Source organism: Sciurus vulgaris (genome assembly GCF_902686455.1).
Source record: "Sciurus vulgaris genome assembly, chromosome: 16".
Taxonomy (NCBI): domain Eukaryota; kingdom Metazoa; phylum Chordata; class Mammalia; order Rodentia; family Sciuridae; genus Sciurus; species Sciurus vulgaris.
In genome coordinates, this window is record NC_136477.1 from 32,810,941 (window position 1) to 32,828,823 (window position 17,883).

The 17,883-nt window shown below is 41.5% G+C and overlaps 1 protein-coding gene across 3 annotated transcripts in view; it reads left to right on the forward strand.

Annotated features, from left to right (window-relative positions):
* Window positions 1-17,883, forward strand: part of OSBPL10 (oxysterol binding protein like 10) — a 275,775-nt gene that overhangs the window by 135,927 nt on the left and 121,965 nt on the right. For 2 of the 3 annotated variants that reach the window (XM_079113976.1, XM_079113978.1), the window contains one exon: window positions 905-1,096. The exons of the other annotated variant lie outside the window; for it this stretch is intronic. In XM_079113976.1, the coding sequence (XP_078970102.1) occupies window positions 905-1,096 (192 nt within the window). The remainder of the gene's footprint in view (window positions 1-904; window positions 1,097-17,883) is intronic. 3 annotated transcript variants of the gene reach the window in all.

Genomic DNA, 17,883 nt, shown 5'->3' on the forward strand with positions numbered 1-17,883 from the left:
ACTGATTGGGTTAAGTCTCTCAAAACCAAATCATTTTACTTCTAAACTTTCTTGCATTGTCTTACACATGAGCTTGGGAAATACCTCACATCCAAACCTTAACACCTGGACTGACAAAAAAAGGTGGATAACTTAATGTATTCCTTCATGCAACAAACTTAAAATTTTTTTAAAATTTGTTTTTAAATTTTTAATTTTTTCAAACGTGTAGGGTGATAATGTCTATCTCATTCTACTGTCCTTCCCATCCCCACTGCCCCATGCCTCCCCTCTCCTCACTCCCCTCTGCAGAATCCAAAGTTCATTCATTCTTCCCTACCCACCCCCCACTATGGATCAGTATCCACTTATCAGAGAAAATATTCAACCTTTGGTTTTTTGGGATTGGCTTATTTCACTTAGTCATGCAGCAACCTTTTAAGTACTTAATAAACAATTATTGTCCGCTGGGCCTTGGGGGGGTATGAAGCTGAGAGTGAACAAATGTCTGAAGGTCTCTGGACAAGGAAGATTATGTCCAGTAACAGTAGGGAGAGGCCCTCCAGAACAGGCAACGTGGAGCTGAGTCTTGAAGTTTCAACAGAAGTTTGCTAACCAGGAGGGGAAGGGCATTCCATGAAGAGGAAGTAACGAGGGCAGGAGCCCATAGAACCTCCTCATGGCCATGGCATAGGATAGGAGAGACAGTGAGATGAGAGCAGGTTAGTTGATGTAAATTCTTAGGTGAGCATTTGTGGTGTTGGGCATGAGTTGCTCTTACATCTCCCCGCCCTCCCCAGCGCCCGGGGCTTCATCCATCTAAACAGGTAAAGGGGAAGATAAAGAGGTCCCAAACAAATTGAAGGCAACACTTGGTCATGTTCTGCAGGTCAGTTGTTGAGTTGACACCTGTTGCTTATTCTAGAGTACTCCAAGCTCCCGAAGCCGAAGTCTCACTTTGCTTCCCCATGGAACACCCAATTCTGCGTCTCCCTGTAGCCAGAGACACCTCAGTGCGGGGGCCCCCGGTGTTGTCACAATCATGCATCACAAGTCGCCTGCAGCTGCCCGAAGAGCCAAGAGTCAGTATTCCGGCCAACTTCATGAAGTCAGAGAGGTAGGCTTTGCTCTCCTATGAGGTTAAGTGTCCCCTGGGAGTTGGGAATTGTGACCTATTGGCTCTGCCATCTGCTCTTCCTTTGGATCCTCTTGATTTACAGAAAGTGGGACCAGCCATCAACCTCCCAGCCACATGGCCATGGCCATCCCTCCTGGTTTAAAAAAAAAAAAAAGTTTGCTTCTTAGGCTGAGCAAGTTGTTAGGAGATGTCTGGAGTAGCTCAGAAAGCAGAGAAAGCAAGCCCCCAGAAATGTGGGTGTACGTGGAGCACTATCAAAGTCACCGTGCTCCTAGCAAAGAGACAGTGCAAAATAGTGCAGACTCAGGAAGTGGTTCCAGGTACTTGGAAATTTGGGAGTGTTGGACCTGGAGCTGATCACCCTTCTGTTCTGCCCTCCGACACTCAAGACGTGTTGGGTGGTGAAGACAACACTGTCCTCAAAGTCCAAAGACTATGGTTTAAGAGCAAGTCTTTTAATAGCTCTGAACCTCAGTTTCTCCTTCTGTAAAACAAAGCTGGCTTTGCCAACCTTTGGGTGGCAGGGAAATGGCCACCCATGAAGTTCTTTTAACTGTACCTTACAAAAGCGACATGAGGTTGTCTTTTATTTTTACTTGTGAAATTCATCAGTTTGGGGATCCTGGATCCATAATATTCATACAATCCTTTGCAACCATTATGGAGAACAGATCATCTAAGATAAATGACGTTGGTCCTGGTTGCCTAACTAGGGTCGAGTGTGGAGACTTTTTGCCCCACAGCTTACTCGTGTCCTGCCAGCTTGTTGTCACCTTAGAGAACATAGCAGAGCCTTTCTCTGTATCTCACGGGAGAATGGGATCTCAGACTAGAGTCTTGTTGCCTGAGTCAACATTCATCTTATTTCTAAAAATGTTTAATTATTAGCGTATGTTAATTGCCCAAAGTGATGGGGGTCTGTGTGATATTTTCATATGTGTATAAAATGTACTTTGTTTCTATCCATTCTCCCCGTTGTTTCTTTATTTTTTAAATGACATGAGCCAGGCAGTGTTCTGAAGGCTGTCTTGGCCCGGGATAGGAAATTAAAAAATCTTCTGAATCAAGTCTGGAAACACATATGAAAGGCACTTTTTTTCTTGATGTGAATGATCACACCCAGGAGTATATTGTTTATTTTTTGTAGCTCCTTTTCAAAACACTTATGGAAAAACCAGTAGAAAATTTTCAAATTCTCTCAATAGAATAGTACACTACCATGTACCTATCACCCAACTTCACTTTCAACTTTGTTATTTCATCTGTTTTTATGTTCCTCCACCAATTTTGGGGGGGGCGGGGCTAGAGAATTTTAAAGTTAAATCATGTATCATCTACATATCAGTATTTATCTAACAAACTTTTTACACAATTGAACACCATATTAAGCCTCTTATTTTTTGTGTATATACCTCATTGCAGTTTTTTTATAAGTCCTTTGAGATCATAATCTTTAGTAGTTTTTTAATGTTACTGTAGTTTTTATACAGTGCTGAGAATTGAACCCAGTGCCTCTCATGTGCTAGGCAAGTGCTCTACCACTGATCTGTATTTGCAGCCTGCAACCCAAGACCATGATCTTAAAAGTTCATGGTGTTTTGGGGGGATTCTTTGTATTCTTTGAGTCTGTTAGACTTACTATTGTAAATGATGATATTGTTGATGTTCATTGAGCCGTGGTCTAAAGAGGCACTTTATTAGCATTTAATTTTATATAGAGCCATCTTTTCTTCCTCCATTTTTAAAAAATCAAGATTTAAAAAATATATAGGCATATTTGTGCAAGTGTATATAAAGATGTTTAATTGTGTAAGGTATATAGTATAAGTATATATTGCAAAAAAAAAGTATAAGGATAAAAGTACAAATTGCCCATAAGCCTACTCCCTTTTGGCAACTACTGTTAACCTTCCCATGAATTTACTTCTGAATTTTTTTAGCTATATCTATAGGTATGTAAAAATTATGCTGTAATCTAAATTTTGTAAATGATTATGTGTATCCTGCTTTTTTTTTTTTTTTTTTTCCTTTTGCTTTGTTTTTACTCCATTTTCTATCTATGGGCAGCATATTGAAATTTCCCATGGAATTTCATTATTTGAAAAATAATTGGTGAAATGACCTCCATAGCATTTTGATTTGGCTTTTGCACTCTGGGGTGACAGTATGTGTTTTCAGATGATTGTTTTTGCATACTGATGATCTTTCTTGCAGAAAATTTAATTTTAAGGGAGACTTTCGAGATGTAAGTACAAATATATTGGTAAGTCAAGGGTTTTAGGGTGCTGAGCCCCCTTGGAGTAGTTGAAGGTTTTGGTTTTTGGTTTTTGGTGATCATGTCCACTGTGATTCCTGATTGGGGAAGGGTATTATGTCATTTTATGAGATGGCCAGATCCACCTTGGGAATCACCTGAGCAAATCTCACCCCTATCAGAAAGTCCTGCACTTATTAATTTCAGAGTATAAAGTCCTCTGCTTTTAAGTTCCACTGTGTTTATCTATAGTATAACTAGAAGAAAATGGAATAGCATTTTTAACCCAGCTGTACAGGGAAGATAAACTTATGGCCACTGAAGCAATGGAGAAAGTCATCATATACAAGACAAATGTGCCTGAATATCAGAAGAATAAAAGAAAAATAGCCCAACCAAAGGCCATAGAATAAATATTAAATGGAATGCCACAGCATGGCTGAAAATAATGGGACAGCCTAAAAGATTAAGTGGTTATTATCTAAAATATGAAGAATTGAGATACCAAAGGTCAGAACCCAAAGTCCTCTCAAGGAGGCAGTTAAGAGAGGAGTTGAGGGAATCCAATGTTGTCATGAGGAGTAGGCATGTCCTCAGAGCATTTGAAAAGCAAAATCTAAGTGTTGTTGATGAAGTTACCAGAGTTAATTATAGTCCATGATTGTTTGGGGTGTTCAGAAATGTTGGCAGTGTGGCATGCATCACGACAGTTTAGTGATGTATAATAAAAGCTAAACACAAAACCGTGCATTGCCTTTCACCCATATATTCCCTATTGGGAGCAATATCCTGTGGAAACTATTTATGGAATTAGAGGTAGGAAGAAGAAAGTTAATTTTGATAACCAACTTCTTACTTATAAGGTCATGGATCCAGTATAATACATTATGGGAATGACTATGTAAACAATAATTAAGATACTGAATAATTATAGCAATTTAAGATAAGTCATGTCAGTGTTACTATTACATGGAAATTAATATGTGAAGCAAGAAAATGAGTATACAGAGTAATGTACACATGATAGAGCCTATGTCCTTCTTAATAAACTCCAGGTAAAACGGCAGTTCCCAAAATTTTGGATTTTACTTGCAAACTAAGGTGGATTTGGGGAACCACAAAATGTTACAAAGTCATGCAGTGAGAATAATTTGAAGAGCACAGTGACTCTCTGGTTATTACTATTTTATAAATGCGCCCCCCCCCATAAAAGGAGTATAATTTCAGAATAGAGGGCCACATGTTACAGTGATACGTTTTATGAAAAACACTGCATTTTAATTTTTAATATTTTATCTTAGGCTGGAAGACAGCTCATCATGGACTAGTCTTGACGTATGAATCTGTTTTTAAAGCACTGGTTACTCCTGATTCTAACTTCAGAAACATCTCTCAGTTCAATTATCTTCTTCATGGCCATTGCCAGTCTCCCTTCTGTTTCATTCCTTACTATCTCCGGAATCCACCATCCTAAGTGTTGTAAAGCATTTTATCATATCAGTGTTTTTTTTTTGATTCCCTGTTGTCCATAGGATAAAGGCCAAGCTCCTTGTCCTATAAGGGAGGGCTTCTGTGGTCTGTACACACTCAGGCTTCCCTGGCCTCAATGCTCCTCCTTGCCCCTCTGTGTCCTTTAGTATCCAGTGGGATATACCCCAAGTGGAACTTGGTCATGTTAGAAATGTTCCCATATCTTTGCTGTCTACTGCAGTCGCCACCAGTTACCTGGAGCCAGTGAGCTCTTGAAATGTGGATAGTCTGAATGGAGCTAGCTGCTTCAAATGTAAAATGCACACTATGTTTTAAAAAGTTAGTGTAAAACAAGGTAAAGTATTAACATTTTTAACACTGATAACATGGAAACGATAATTTGTTCAGTTAAAGACGATATATTAAAATTTATTGCTTCTGTTTTCTACCTTTTAAACTGTGCAACTAGAGAACATTCTGCAGACATTAATTGTGCACCTTCTTTGTGCCGAACACTGGAGTTTTATATTAAAGGACACATTTTACTCATCCTGGCTTCTTCCAGCCCCAGCATGATTGCTAGACAGGTTGAGTTGCTCAGGACCTTGCTAAGTTGCTAAGGCTGGCTTCGAACTTAAGATCCTCCTGCCTCAGCCTCCTGAGCTTCTGGGGTTACAGGCATGTGCCACCACACTCAGCGAGAACCTAACTTAATTTTTAAAAAATGAATTTGACCCCTCAGCTATTTAAGCATGTGATAATGGAAATGTATGATATTCACAAACTTTTTTTGGCATTTTGACTTTTAAACTTCTAGTTCTGAATGACAGGTTTTTAATGCAGCTCACATTTAAATAGATACAAGTTTAATTGATACAAGGACAGTATGATTTTTATGAAATTGTTTGCTAGGTGCTTTCTGAAAAATTATAACCCGGACACATGCACATGCATGTGTGTGTACTGAGGACTTTTTTTTAGTTGTGACATTTGAGACTTAAAAAAAATTACACTTAATTCAGTAGGGAGACTTTGGATTTTGTAGCTTGATGAGAGAAAAGGTCGTGCTGTTGAATGGAAATGAGTATGTGTGCAGCATAAATCTAGATTTAATTAAGCTTCCAATGATGATTTATTGGCAAGTAGAGGAGTTGTCCTTCTTTTAAACTTTTTAAATTTCTTAAATGGTTTGCTTCCGGGCATACACACTATGGGAGAAAGAGCTGTCAGTTGTACTGGTTTATACTGGGTAGAGAAACTGTATTAAGGTAGTATAATTTTAACATGGTTTTAAATAAACCTTTTATGGAGACTAATTTATGGAGGAGATATATGTTTATGTGGCTCCAGCTATGTGAATTTATATGTTTCTTCATGTAATTGCAATGTCGTATTTACTTGATACACATACACAGGGAAGATCCTTTAATTAAGTTGCCATCTTTATAAATGGATATTGACTCAGTCGTTCCTCCCTCCAGGATGGTTTGGTTTGATCATGGTTCACACACAGCCATAGTAAATGTCTGATCAGAAACCTTGATTCATGGACAGCGTCTGCCATGGAAGCAGTAACTGTAAACTACCACCTAATGAATTTTATTAGGTGATCAATTTTAAGGTAGTGATCTGCACTGACTGCATTGAATACAGACCACCCCATCACCAGGGAAACCACATCTAGTATATCAAGCGCATTTATCCTTTGTGCAAACAGAGTGATTATTTTTAAAAATGTCCAGAATTGATTCTCCTGTGCACTTTTTGGATAATTGATGACAAATAACGAGAGCAAGTATTCCTGGTAGCAGTTTGCCATCTCTCAAAGTATGTCAGCTCCAGACTTCGGTTTTCAAAAATTGTAATGTGGAGGTAGTTAAAAATGGTCATTTCCAAATGTTTTTAAAGCAGGAGAGTGTTCTTTTCAAATAAAAATATTACAGATCCTTACAATGTCAAAACAGGTTAAAAGTGGCATTTTATTTAGAAAATAAAATGGGCATTTATTGATTATGAAGCAAGTTGACTGGAATGGTGAGGATTTATGGCCCCCATTGCAATCCTCTGCATCCGTAAAATGTGAACAAATAGCTCTACAGTCTGTAGAACAGTTTGGGACACTGAGAGCACAGTTTGAGGGCCATTGACTTTGGCATTAACTAGTAGTATTTCAGGTGAACCACAAAAGCAGAATACTGAGGTAATGGCTTCCTTTGTCCTTTTTCTCTCCAGCTGCTGTCCTGGGAGGAGGCCCTGCTGTGACCTCATCCTGCTTAGGGAAGGCTGGGTGGGATGTGGGAGGTGGAGGAGGCCAAGTGCATGCTTAATCACAAAAGTAACTACCTGGTCTTCCAGAACACGAGAAATGTCTGTAAGTTTCTACTCCTCTGCATTCTTTATCTAAGCTGGCTATAATGCAAATTGTTCTTTTTCCCACTTTTATCCCTTATACCCAGAGTGCTTTTCTAACCCTGTTTATTCTGACTAGACTTCTTTCTTTCATCTTGCAACATTTGGAAATTATGTATTTACTTGTTTAGGTAGAAGGAGAAGAGGAAGTGGACAATGAAGGTCTTTTATTATTTAACCTGTTTATTTCCAAGTCCTTAGCATAGCACCTAGCATATAGTTAGGTGCTCATAAAAACTTGAGTAATTTCCCTTAATAAAGAGGATTATAACTATTGGGAACCACTTCTTCAGAGACTTGGTTAAAAGTCTTTGTAAGGAACGAGTTTCTAACCTTGAAGCATGTACTTATGAGTTATGACCCCCAAACAGCAGTGGGGAGTCTGTGCCCAGCTGTACTATTTACATACGGTGGCTACCTTCCACTTCAGCCCCTGCATGCCTAGATGTTTTCTTAGTGCTGGGTTTGCTTTATGTCTACCTGTTTTTGGCAAATACCTCTGTTACAATTAGTTTTAAAGTCTCTTCCCCACTAGTCTATTAACTCCTTTCTCAAAGCCATGGCTCCATCAGTGTTATGGTTTAGATATGAGATGTCACCCCAAAAGCGCATAAGTAAGACAATGCAAGAAAGTTTAAAGGTGAAGTTATTGGGTTATGAGAGCCTTAACGTAAATCAGTGCCTTAGTCCACTGATAAGGGATTAACTGGGTGGTAACTATGCAGCTAGTATGTGGCTGTGGAGGTGGGTCACGCTGAGTCCCTGGTGAGCCAAGCTTAGTCTTTCTGCTTCCTGATTGTCATGCCCTGACCTGCTTTCCTCTGCCATACCCTTCTGCCATGTTCTGCCTCACCTCGGGCCCACAGCAATGGAGGTGGCTGTCTATGGATTGAGACATCTGAAGCCCCAAATAAACTTTTCCTCCTCTAAAATTTTTGGTCTCAATGGTGAAAAAACTGGCTGAAATAATCATAATTGGTAATAATAATCTCTATAACATGAGCAAAATTATTTTTTATTGTTGGGATCTTACTGTGCACCCTGGTCTGGGTCCAGTGTTTTACTTGGGTTATCCTCCAGTTGGCCTCGTGAGGTAGATACTCTTACAGTTTCTATTTTATAGATGGGAAACTGATACATACGGAGGCTAAGGCAAAGAGAAGTGTATCAGCAGCATTCAGCCAGAGGTTCTCCTAAGCCCTTGTCCACAATTTGACTTTTTGCAGTTTCTATTTTCTTGAGTGCAACTGAACTCATGTCTGAAAATATTAAATGGAAAATTCCAGAAATAGGAATGTCTTAAAATTGTGCACCAGGGACGTGAATCATCATCTTTGTCCAGGGTATCCGTGGTGTGAATGATAGCCACCTAGTAGCCACCCGTTACCAGATCGATTTGTGGTGCTGCAGCTCTTGTCTTCAAGTGATCTTTATTTTAATAAAGACCCCAAAGTGCAAAAAGTAATGATGCTAAGTAGGCACCAGATCATAAAACACAGCACAGTTTGACTGTGGCACTAGTACTGTACACTACAGAGAGTACAGGAGAAACATGGAATTTGATTCTTCCGTAATTTCAGACATCCCCTGGGGGTCCTGGAATGTATCCCTGTGGTTAAGGAAAGACTGTACATCAAGAGTCTTACTGCAGGGAATTGATTTGCCCAGTCGTGGGACTGTCCAAGACTGTTCTAGAACCTACTGGGCAGACATGGTAGTATTATCTAGAGGCACAATTTCAAGGAAGCCTCAGCTCTGCACTTAGATTTCAGTGAACTAGCCCCCACTTCCAGACTGTCAAGGTAATCTCCATTTTTTTTTTTTTTTTTTTTTTACAATCAGTTGATTACAAATTTGAATCTTATCTCCAAAATCCCTTGCAGAAGCATCTAGATTCATGTTTAAGTACCTGGGGATTGTAGCTTTGCTAAGTCAACGAGGTGAGAGAAACCAAAATGAAAGGCAAATGTGAAGTGGTTGATCCTGACCAAGTGGTTGAGGGAATTGGACCCCTCACTCCATGTAGATAACCAGACACTGCATGTCACATTTGGGGTGGGGTACTAGGGTGGTGGCCGCTGTCAGGACTGGGGCTGCCTTGCTCTCCTGAAAGTGTGGCTGACGTGCTTGCCCTCTGTACCCCTTCCTTCTGCCCCTTGGCCTGTGTCATGCTCCAGTGAGGTCTGATGAATTTATTCACTTGAGTGAGTCACCAGAGCACATCAGCTTTTCGTGTTAAGAGCAGTAACCTCAGCTCCAGTGCTTGGCCAAGTCACACCACGTGTATGGTAAGTGGAAATATCCAACTGGCTTTTTATGTTGATAGATGATAGAAGTGAGAGGGGCCAGCAGCAGGTGGCAAAAGTAGGTGCAGGTCACCATCAGGAATTCCCAAATGTGTCTGGTTGCTGCCTTGAAGGATGGAAAGGCCCCCAAACTGCTGCACTCCACCCACTGGTTTCTCATGCTGGGCAGGCAGAGAAGGGGAGACGGTACCCAGGGACAGCCTCTAACATTCCTCTTCCTCTCCAGCCTCCACCCCATTGCAGCAGAGCCACCTCTTTAGCCTCTAACACTGTTTGAGGAGCTGCTCTCCCTGTCATGGACCCTGTCTGTCCTTCAAGGGCCATTCAATCCCACTTGCTGTGCACTTGGCAAAACATGGGAGTCTTGGTTAATTGGCCAGTGTGTACAGGTTCAGGATTTATGCCTGAGAGGGCCTGTTGGCAACACCTGGCAGTCTCTGGGCACTTCCTGCCCTGGCCGCTAGTGACTACAACAGGAGGGGGAGACTTGGGTAGCTAATTATGACCAGTTTATTGAGTTTTGTTCTTTTTGGCTCCACCAACTTGACCAAAGCTGATCCAACCAGCTATCTCTGCCCCGTCTTCCAGCAGGGCCACTGGATTTGAGTTGATCTCAGAACTCTATTCTGGAGGACCACGTGGTTGAAGTGAGGTACACCTTTGGGGAGTATGAGTGGGAACTAGGTAGAGGCCAAGAGGTGGAGCAGTTAATTAAAGCCAACAGTGTAGGCAACCAAGTCACAAACTGGTGGCTCCTAGCCATGGCATGAAGTCGTGAGAGCTGCTATGGAGTTGCATTAGTTAGGGTTCTCCAGAGAAATGGAACCAGTAGGGATATGTGTACGTATGGAGAGGTTGATTTCAAGAATTAGTTCACCAGTGATGGAGTCTGGCAAGTACAAAATCGATAAACTGAGCTGGCAGGCCGTGCTGTAGTTCCAGTGTGAAGCTGCCTGCTGAAGAATTTCCTCTTTGGAGGTCAGCCTGGTTCTGCTTATGCCTTTAACTGATGGGCAAGACCCGCTCACGTGATGGAGGGCCATCTGCTTTACTCAAGGTCCACCAATGTAAATATTAATCTCATCCAAGAAACACACTCAGAAACATCAGAATAATGTATGACCAAATATCTGAGCATCATGGCTTAGCCAAGTTGACACAGAATAACCATCCCAAGCACCCTGAGCTTTCTTTTCCTCGTAGCCTTACTGCCCACGTCTGTTCCCTGAGGTCCCCTGAGCTCATTGCCGGAAAACTTGGGAAGCCTGTCACCAGTCCTGCCATGCATGGCTGTTGCTCATGGGTGCTCATGGGTGGGTGCAGAGCTCGACTGTTGTGGGGAGTGCAATGATGTATGTCGCCTGGCTTTGGTCCAGGGACCTGATAATCTAGGTGACTAAATTATCATGACAGTTGTGTGGCTCATTGGTAGTAATGACAATAGGAATTCACTAGAGGGTGAGCTCACCCTATGGGCTGACTGTCCTATGTGGACCAGTATGCGCTGGGCTCCACAGGTCAATAGGAATCCTGAAGACTCGCCCCATTAGGGTTTAGATCCAGGGCACACAATCTTTGGTCCAGGGCCTTCCAAACTCTTCATCCTCAGGGTTGCTAACAGAAAATTCATGATTCAGATGCCTTCAAATCTTGTACTCAGAAGGAGCTAAGTGGCGAGTTATTTCAGTGACATGGAAGGTTTTTTAAAAAATTTGGTTCACTGTACACAAATAGGGTACAACTTTCAAGGTTATTTTAAAATTCTATGTAGTTGTACATGACAGCAGAATGCATTTGGATTCATCGTACACAAATGGGGCACAACTTTGCATTTCTCCAGCTGTGCGCGATGTAGTCACATCATTCGTGCAGTCGTACATGTGCATAGGGGAATGATGGCTCTCATTGCACCATTGTTCCTGCCCCCTTCCCTCTCCCCTCATTTCCCTCTACTTAATCCAAAGGTCCTCCATTCTTCCCTTACCCGCCCCCTCCCCCCGTTAGGTATCAGCATCCACTTAGAATACATTTGGCCTTTGGTTTTCTGGGATTGACTTATTTCACTTATTGACTTATTTCATGCTATTCTTATCAATAGCATGATATTCTCCAACTCCATCCGTTTACCTGCAAATGCCAAAATTTTATTCTTTATGGCTGAGTAATATTCCATTGTGCATATACGCAATTTCTTTATCCATCTGTTGAAGGGCATCTAGGTTGGTTCCACAATTTAGATATTGTGAAATGAGCTGCTATAAACATTGATGTGGCTGTGTCACTGTACTATGCTGATTTTAAGTCCTTTGGGTATAGACCAAGGAGTAGGATAGCTAGGTCAAAAGGTGATTTGACATGGAAGGTTATTCTGCCCATTTTTACCTGATGTGATGAGTGAATACAAGGAGCTTTTGTTCAAATGCTCTGAGACCTCAATGTAATGACTGTCAGATTTTGAGTGAGTGGACAGGAGAGAAGTTGGTGAACCTCATCCTGTGACACACAAGCCACCCTTGGTCATTTTGTGATCCTTTTGTTCTGTGATCTTAATCTGGGTGAATACTGCAGAGGGTGTTATTTTTTCTTCCCAGTAGTTCATTGTTCCAAGATAGGACAGACTCTTCCTTGTTTTAAAACCCAGTTGTCATGTTCTGTTTTCAGCAGAACAGGGTGCTTTGGTGATTTCCCTCCCCGACCTCCTTCAGATGCCTTGGCATTATAAAATTGCAGGTTAAATAAAACAGTTTCCATAACTAGCCACCTCTCCGAGTCGCCCTGTCAGGACTGTAATCATTTCTTATTGCTTTGATCTGAATTTTCTCTAGTCTTCCTTAAGGTGTAAGAGCTTTTGCTTCTACTTTAGTATTACAAGTTGAGCATCAAAAACTGCCCTGATTATCTTGCATAACAAAACACCCCCAAGCATGTCAGCTTAAAACCGCAGCAATTTTTTTTTTGCTTAGGAATCGGCAGTTGGAGCTGGGGTGGCAGGAGTCCTTGTCTCTGCCTCAGGATTTCTGGGGCTTCTGTGGGATTCCTGAGGGCAGACACAGCCCAGGCTGATGGATGTCCCCCTGTCTGCTATAGTCTCAGGGTCTCCACACAGACACTCTAGTATGGTGGCTTCAGATTTCTTACGTGGCACCTCAGAACCCTAGGAACAAGTGTTCTGGGGACAGAAAACATAAATTGCTAGTATCTTATAACCTGGGAATGGAAAGTGGCATACTGTCATTTCTGCTGTATTTTATGGTTCATAGAACATATAGAATCTGCCAAGATTCCAGTGGAGGGGACAGAGACCCTACCCCTCAATGGGAAAAATAATAAAGGAGTTGTGGCCAACTTGAAAATACCTTTAATAAGCCATTTTTGAGTCTTATGCATACTGGTATAGCCTGAATGGGCCTGTATCCCTTCCTTGATCTTTTCTTCCAGGTTTTGATCCTGTGAGTTTGCTGCTATTGCCACATCAAAGTACAATGAACTGAGTGCCTTAAACAATGGAAATCTATTCTCATAGTTCTTAGTCCAGTGAAATCAAAGGGGTGGCAAGGTTGGTTCCTGCAAGCTCTAAAGCAGATGCATCCCAAGCCTCTCTTCTAGCTTCTAGTGATTTCTGGCAATCTTCAGTTTATTCCTTCACTTGTAGATGCCTCACTGCAATTTCTGACTCCTTTGTTATGCAGCCTTCTCCTTAGGTGACTATCCCCGCTCTAGTAAGGCCCTCAATTATTGGATTTAGGACCTTGCTTGTCTCAAATAACTTCATCTTAACTAATACTTCTGCAAAGATTCTATTTATAAATAAGATTGTATTGAGTGGGCTGAGAGGTCTCTGCCCTCTCTCCTGTGCCCTAAAATGAGAGGGGCTTTGAGGATAGGTTATGCTTATTTAAGCCACGGGTGGTGGCAAGACCCAGTGCATTCTTGCTGTGTCTGGATTCTTGGTTTATGTAGTAGATTTGGTGTTTGGATACATACCTGAAGAAAAGCTCAGCTGTATTAATTGCTCATGTGTCTGTACACTGCGAGGTAGGTTTCTTTCCCATTGAACACGTGAGAACACTGAGGCTTAGCGGGTCCAAGCCACATGTCCAGGTTCATGCTGGCAGAAGTGGCTGTGCTGGAACTGGAACCCGGGGGAGTCCACCCTGGGGCCCTATCTCTGAACCAGGTGCTCAGAAAGCTCCCTTGCCCCATCGTGCCTCAGTCTCCAGGTAGTGACAGGGCAGGAACAGTACTCACAGCATCAACCACAGATTTCTTTGTGTATAATTCTAAGGCTTTAGTTGGTGTTAAAGGCAACAACAGAAATTTTTAAGTTTTTATGGTAACATTAAACACTTTCATGTGCCATTTTACAGAGGGGAAAAAAGTCTCTACCGGTGCATGAGATAATAAATGAACAGCTCGTGTGGGTTATGCCAGGTATAGTGGCACCTGCCTGTAATCCCAGAGACTCAAGAGGCTGAGGCAGGAGGATCACAAGTTCAAAGCCAGTCTCAGCAACTTAGCATGGCCCTAAACAACTTAGCAAGACCCTGTCTCTTAAAATATAAAAAAGGGCTGGGGATGTGGCTCAGTGGTTACACCCCTGGGTTTAAACCCCAGTACCTAAAAGAAAATAGTGTGGATTACAAGACTGTTGAGACCAATGCAAAGGATCAGGTCTGTGTCCTGGGCCCATGAGCTGCTGGGACACCATTGGGAAAGTCATTTGACCTTTGTTTCCATCTATGAAATGAAGGCACCATGCTGGGTCACTGGCTCAAAGATGCATTGCCCTTGACTTCGAATCAGAACTTGATTTCACAGTGAAAAGGACAATATAGGATTTCTTAAGACTACTCTTCTCTCTAGCTACTTGCATTCCTTGATTATTCTCCCCAGTTCAAGGATAGTCTTCAAATAGGTCTTAAAAAAAATTCCTACATTTTTGGAGAGATTCTTAATGTTTCTTTTTTCTTACATTGGAGAGATTCTAATGTTAAATTCATAGAAGGTGATTTATACTGGTGGTTCAGTAGGGATGAAATAAGAATCTTAAAAGTAAACAAAAACTTCTGTGCTATATATTGAAAGGAAAATAGTTTGCATCGTTTTCATGCACATTTTTATATCTAAACATAAAAATAATTGTCTTTCTGACATGCAGTGGGAGAAATCATTTCTTTTCACCTATTATATAAAAGATCCTAAAAATTTGCAGACCAGTTTTTTTGTTTTTTTGTTTTTTTGTTTTTTTTTGGGTGTGTGTGTGTGTACTGGGAATTTTAACTCTGGGGTTCTAGACCACTGAGCCACGCCCCAGGCCCTATTTTTGTATTAGAGATGGGGTCTCACTGAGTTGCTTAGCACCTCGTTATTGTTGAGGCTGGCTTTGAACTCGCAATCCTCCTGCCTCAGCCTTATGAGGTGCTGGGATTACAGTAGACCAGTTTTTCAGATAGGATAGTTGCATTAAACTGTTTGGGAAATATTGATGATGATTCAAGAATCGGAATGGGTGGTATGGAAAGGTGCCCAGCAGCCCTGGCTGGAGGAAGTTAGCCAGGCAGTAAACTGGTTTTGTGCCCTCTCTGTTCCTTGCCAGGCAGGGCCACCTTATCTAAGGGCCCTCATTCTTCCCAGGCATCTCTGCCAAAGCCTTCCTGTGAGAAGGGGCTTGAAGACCCTCTTCTCTGACTCACTTCTCAGTACTTGTCCTCCCTAACCCTTCCCTTCTCCCTCACAAGGGATCCCCCAAGTCTCCATCTACATGACACATCTGATCTTTCACTGGGGACAAATGGGACACTGGGGGAGTTGGTACCTTTACCTGCTTTGTCCCTGGCTTATACCATCATGGTAAGTAATGACTTGCTCGTTACTTTGCATTTGGCCTCTCGCCCTGATTGACCTGGCAACTCTTGACACTCTTGATGAGCCATTAGGGCATTTCCAGGTTTTTGCTCTTACAATGCTACAAGGAACACCTGTGTTCTTGTGTTAAAGTGTGTGGGGAGATCCTTAGGATCGCAGGTGGACAATTGCTTGTTGAGACCAGTGTCGTCACCCCTGTGATGTCAGGGAGTGGCAGTGTCCTTTCTCCTTATGAACTTGTCAATTGACTAGTGTTATGGTTTGGATGTGAGGTATCCCCCAAAAGCTCAAGTGTGAGACAGTGCAAGAAGGTTCAGAGGAGACATGCGTGCAAGGGTCTTAACCTAATCAGTGATTTAATCCCCTGATAGGGATTAACTGAGTGGTCATGGAAGTGGTAAGATGTGGATGGGGAAGGTGGGAAGTTGGGAAGGTGGGGCACATGACTTTGGGTATATATTTGTATCTGGCAAGTAGAGTCTCTGCTTCCAGGTCCCACGTGAGCTGCTTCCCTCTGCCACACTCTTCCGCCATGTTGTTCCTGTCTCACCTCGAGTCCTGAGGAATGGAGCAAGCTGTCTCTGGATTGATACCCCTGAAACCATGAGCCCTCAAACTCTTGCTCTTCTATAGTTGTGTTGGTTGGGTCGTTTAGTCACCGTAGTGAAAAAGCTGACTAAAACAGCTAGAGAGAAACTGGTATCTGATAATTCTTGTTTTAATTTCTTATTTGAGGTGAGGTAAATGTTATTTCATGTTTAGAAGGGCAGTTGGCATTTCTTATTTTCTGAAAACTATTAGTGTTCTTTGCCTGCTTCTGTTTAGTATATGCCTTGTTCTTATAAATTTCTAGGAGGTTTTTATTGTTGCTGGGATGGGTGAGGGTCTTGCTTTGTTGCCTAGGCTGGCCTCAAACTCCTAGAAGGAATCTTTTTGTCTTAGCTTCCTGCATAGCTGGGGCTACAGGTGTGTACCCAGCTAGGATTTTAAATATTTATTAAGATAATTGACCTTTTTTAATTCATCAGTTATCTTTTGATTTATATAGGGTATTTTTGTTGTCCTGAAGTTTATTTTTATATAGGCAAATTACCAATCTTTTCTTTAGAGATTTGGAGTTTTATATTGTAATAGTTCATTTCCTCTCTGGGATTACTAATTAAAAAAAACACGTTTTCAAATACTGTTCTGGTTTCCTTTATTAAGCAACTTTATTGAGATACGTGACATACTATAACATTCACTTTAAGTTGACAGCTTAATGAGCTCACTGACTTTTTTGGGGTGCTACAGAGACTGAATCCAGGGCCCTGCACATGCTAAGCATGCACTCTACCATTGAGCTGTACCCAAAACCCAATTTTAGTAAATTTATGTAGTGTGCCAAATTACCACGAAACAGTCCTACAGTAGTTCCATCACTGTGGTTTTGTTTTTACATTGAATTTTTGTTTCATGTGGGATTTATTTGTTGTGAATGCATCTGTTTTCTATGCCTATCTTGTTTTCCAAAAACATTTATTGTCCATCTTTTCCTGCCAACATGTTAATACCATTGTTAGTCAGCTTTGTTACTGTGACTGTTACTTGAGACAGTCAATTTATAAAGAAAAAAGGTTTAGTTTGGGCTTGGTTTTGGAGGTTTTAGTCCATGGTTACACACACCCATTGCTTTCAGGCCTCTGGTTTTTGGGGCAGCACATCATGGCAGGAATTTGGGAGGAAGCAAAACTGCCACCATCATGGCCCAGAAGTGGAAGAGAAAGAGACCACAATTGCCTTCAAGGACATGCTCCCCAATAACCTCCCAATAGGTACCCCCCTCTTGAGTTTCTCCCACCTCTTCTGTGTGCTACTCAGGGGAATAACCTGCCTTTGGGGGACCCTCCACATCCAAATTTTAACAACCTCTTCAGCTGCATGCTGCACAAAATATCCGGGTTTATCTCTGGGTTTGCTCTTCTTTCTCATGAGTCTTTGTGTCCTGTTCATGGCTAGAACCATAATTTTATTATCCTGTCACTTTAGATTCTCCTCCATGTCTGATAGGAGCAGTACACCCTTAGTGACCTGAATCATACTGTACTCTTCACTCTTGGATGGTTGTTTTTCTGTAAGAACTGTATAGTCAGCTTACTTTAGTTCTTATAAACACCCTGGCTGCCATTATCCTATTGGCATTTTTATCAGGACTGCATTAAATTTGAATATTCCTTAAAAATCGGTATCTGACAGATAGCTTTCCTAAGAATAGAGGCATAATTTTGTATCTTTGCACCTCAGTGTTCTTTTGTGTTCCTCATGAACATTTTAAAGCTTTGGATCTACATGTTCCTTTTAATTGCTGAGTATTTATCTCTTTTGTTACTTTTGAAAAATGAGACTTTATCCTTTTTATTTTCTTGGTTGGGTGGCTTAGTTTATTCCTTCAAATGTATTCTATTTATTGTCATTTCTCTTGA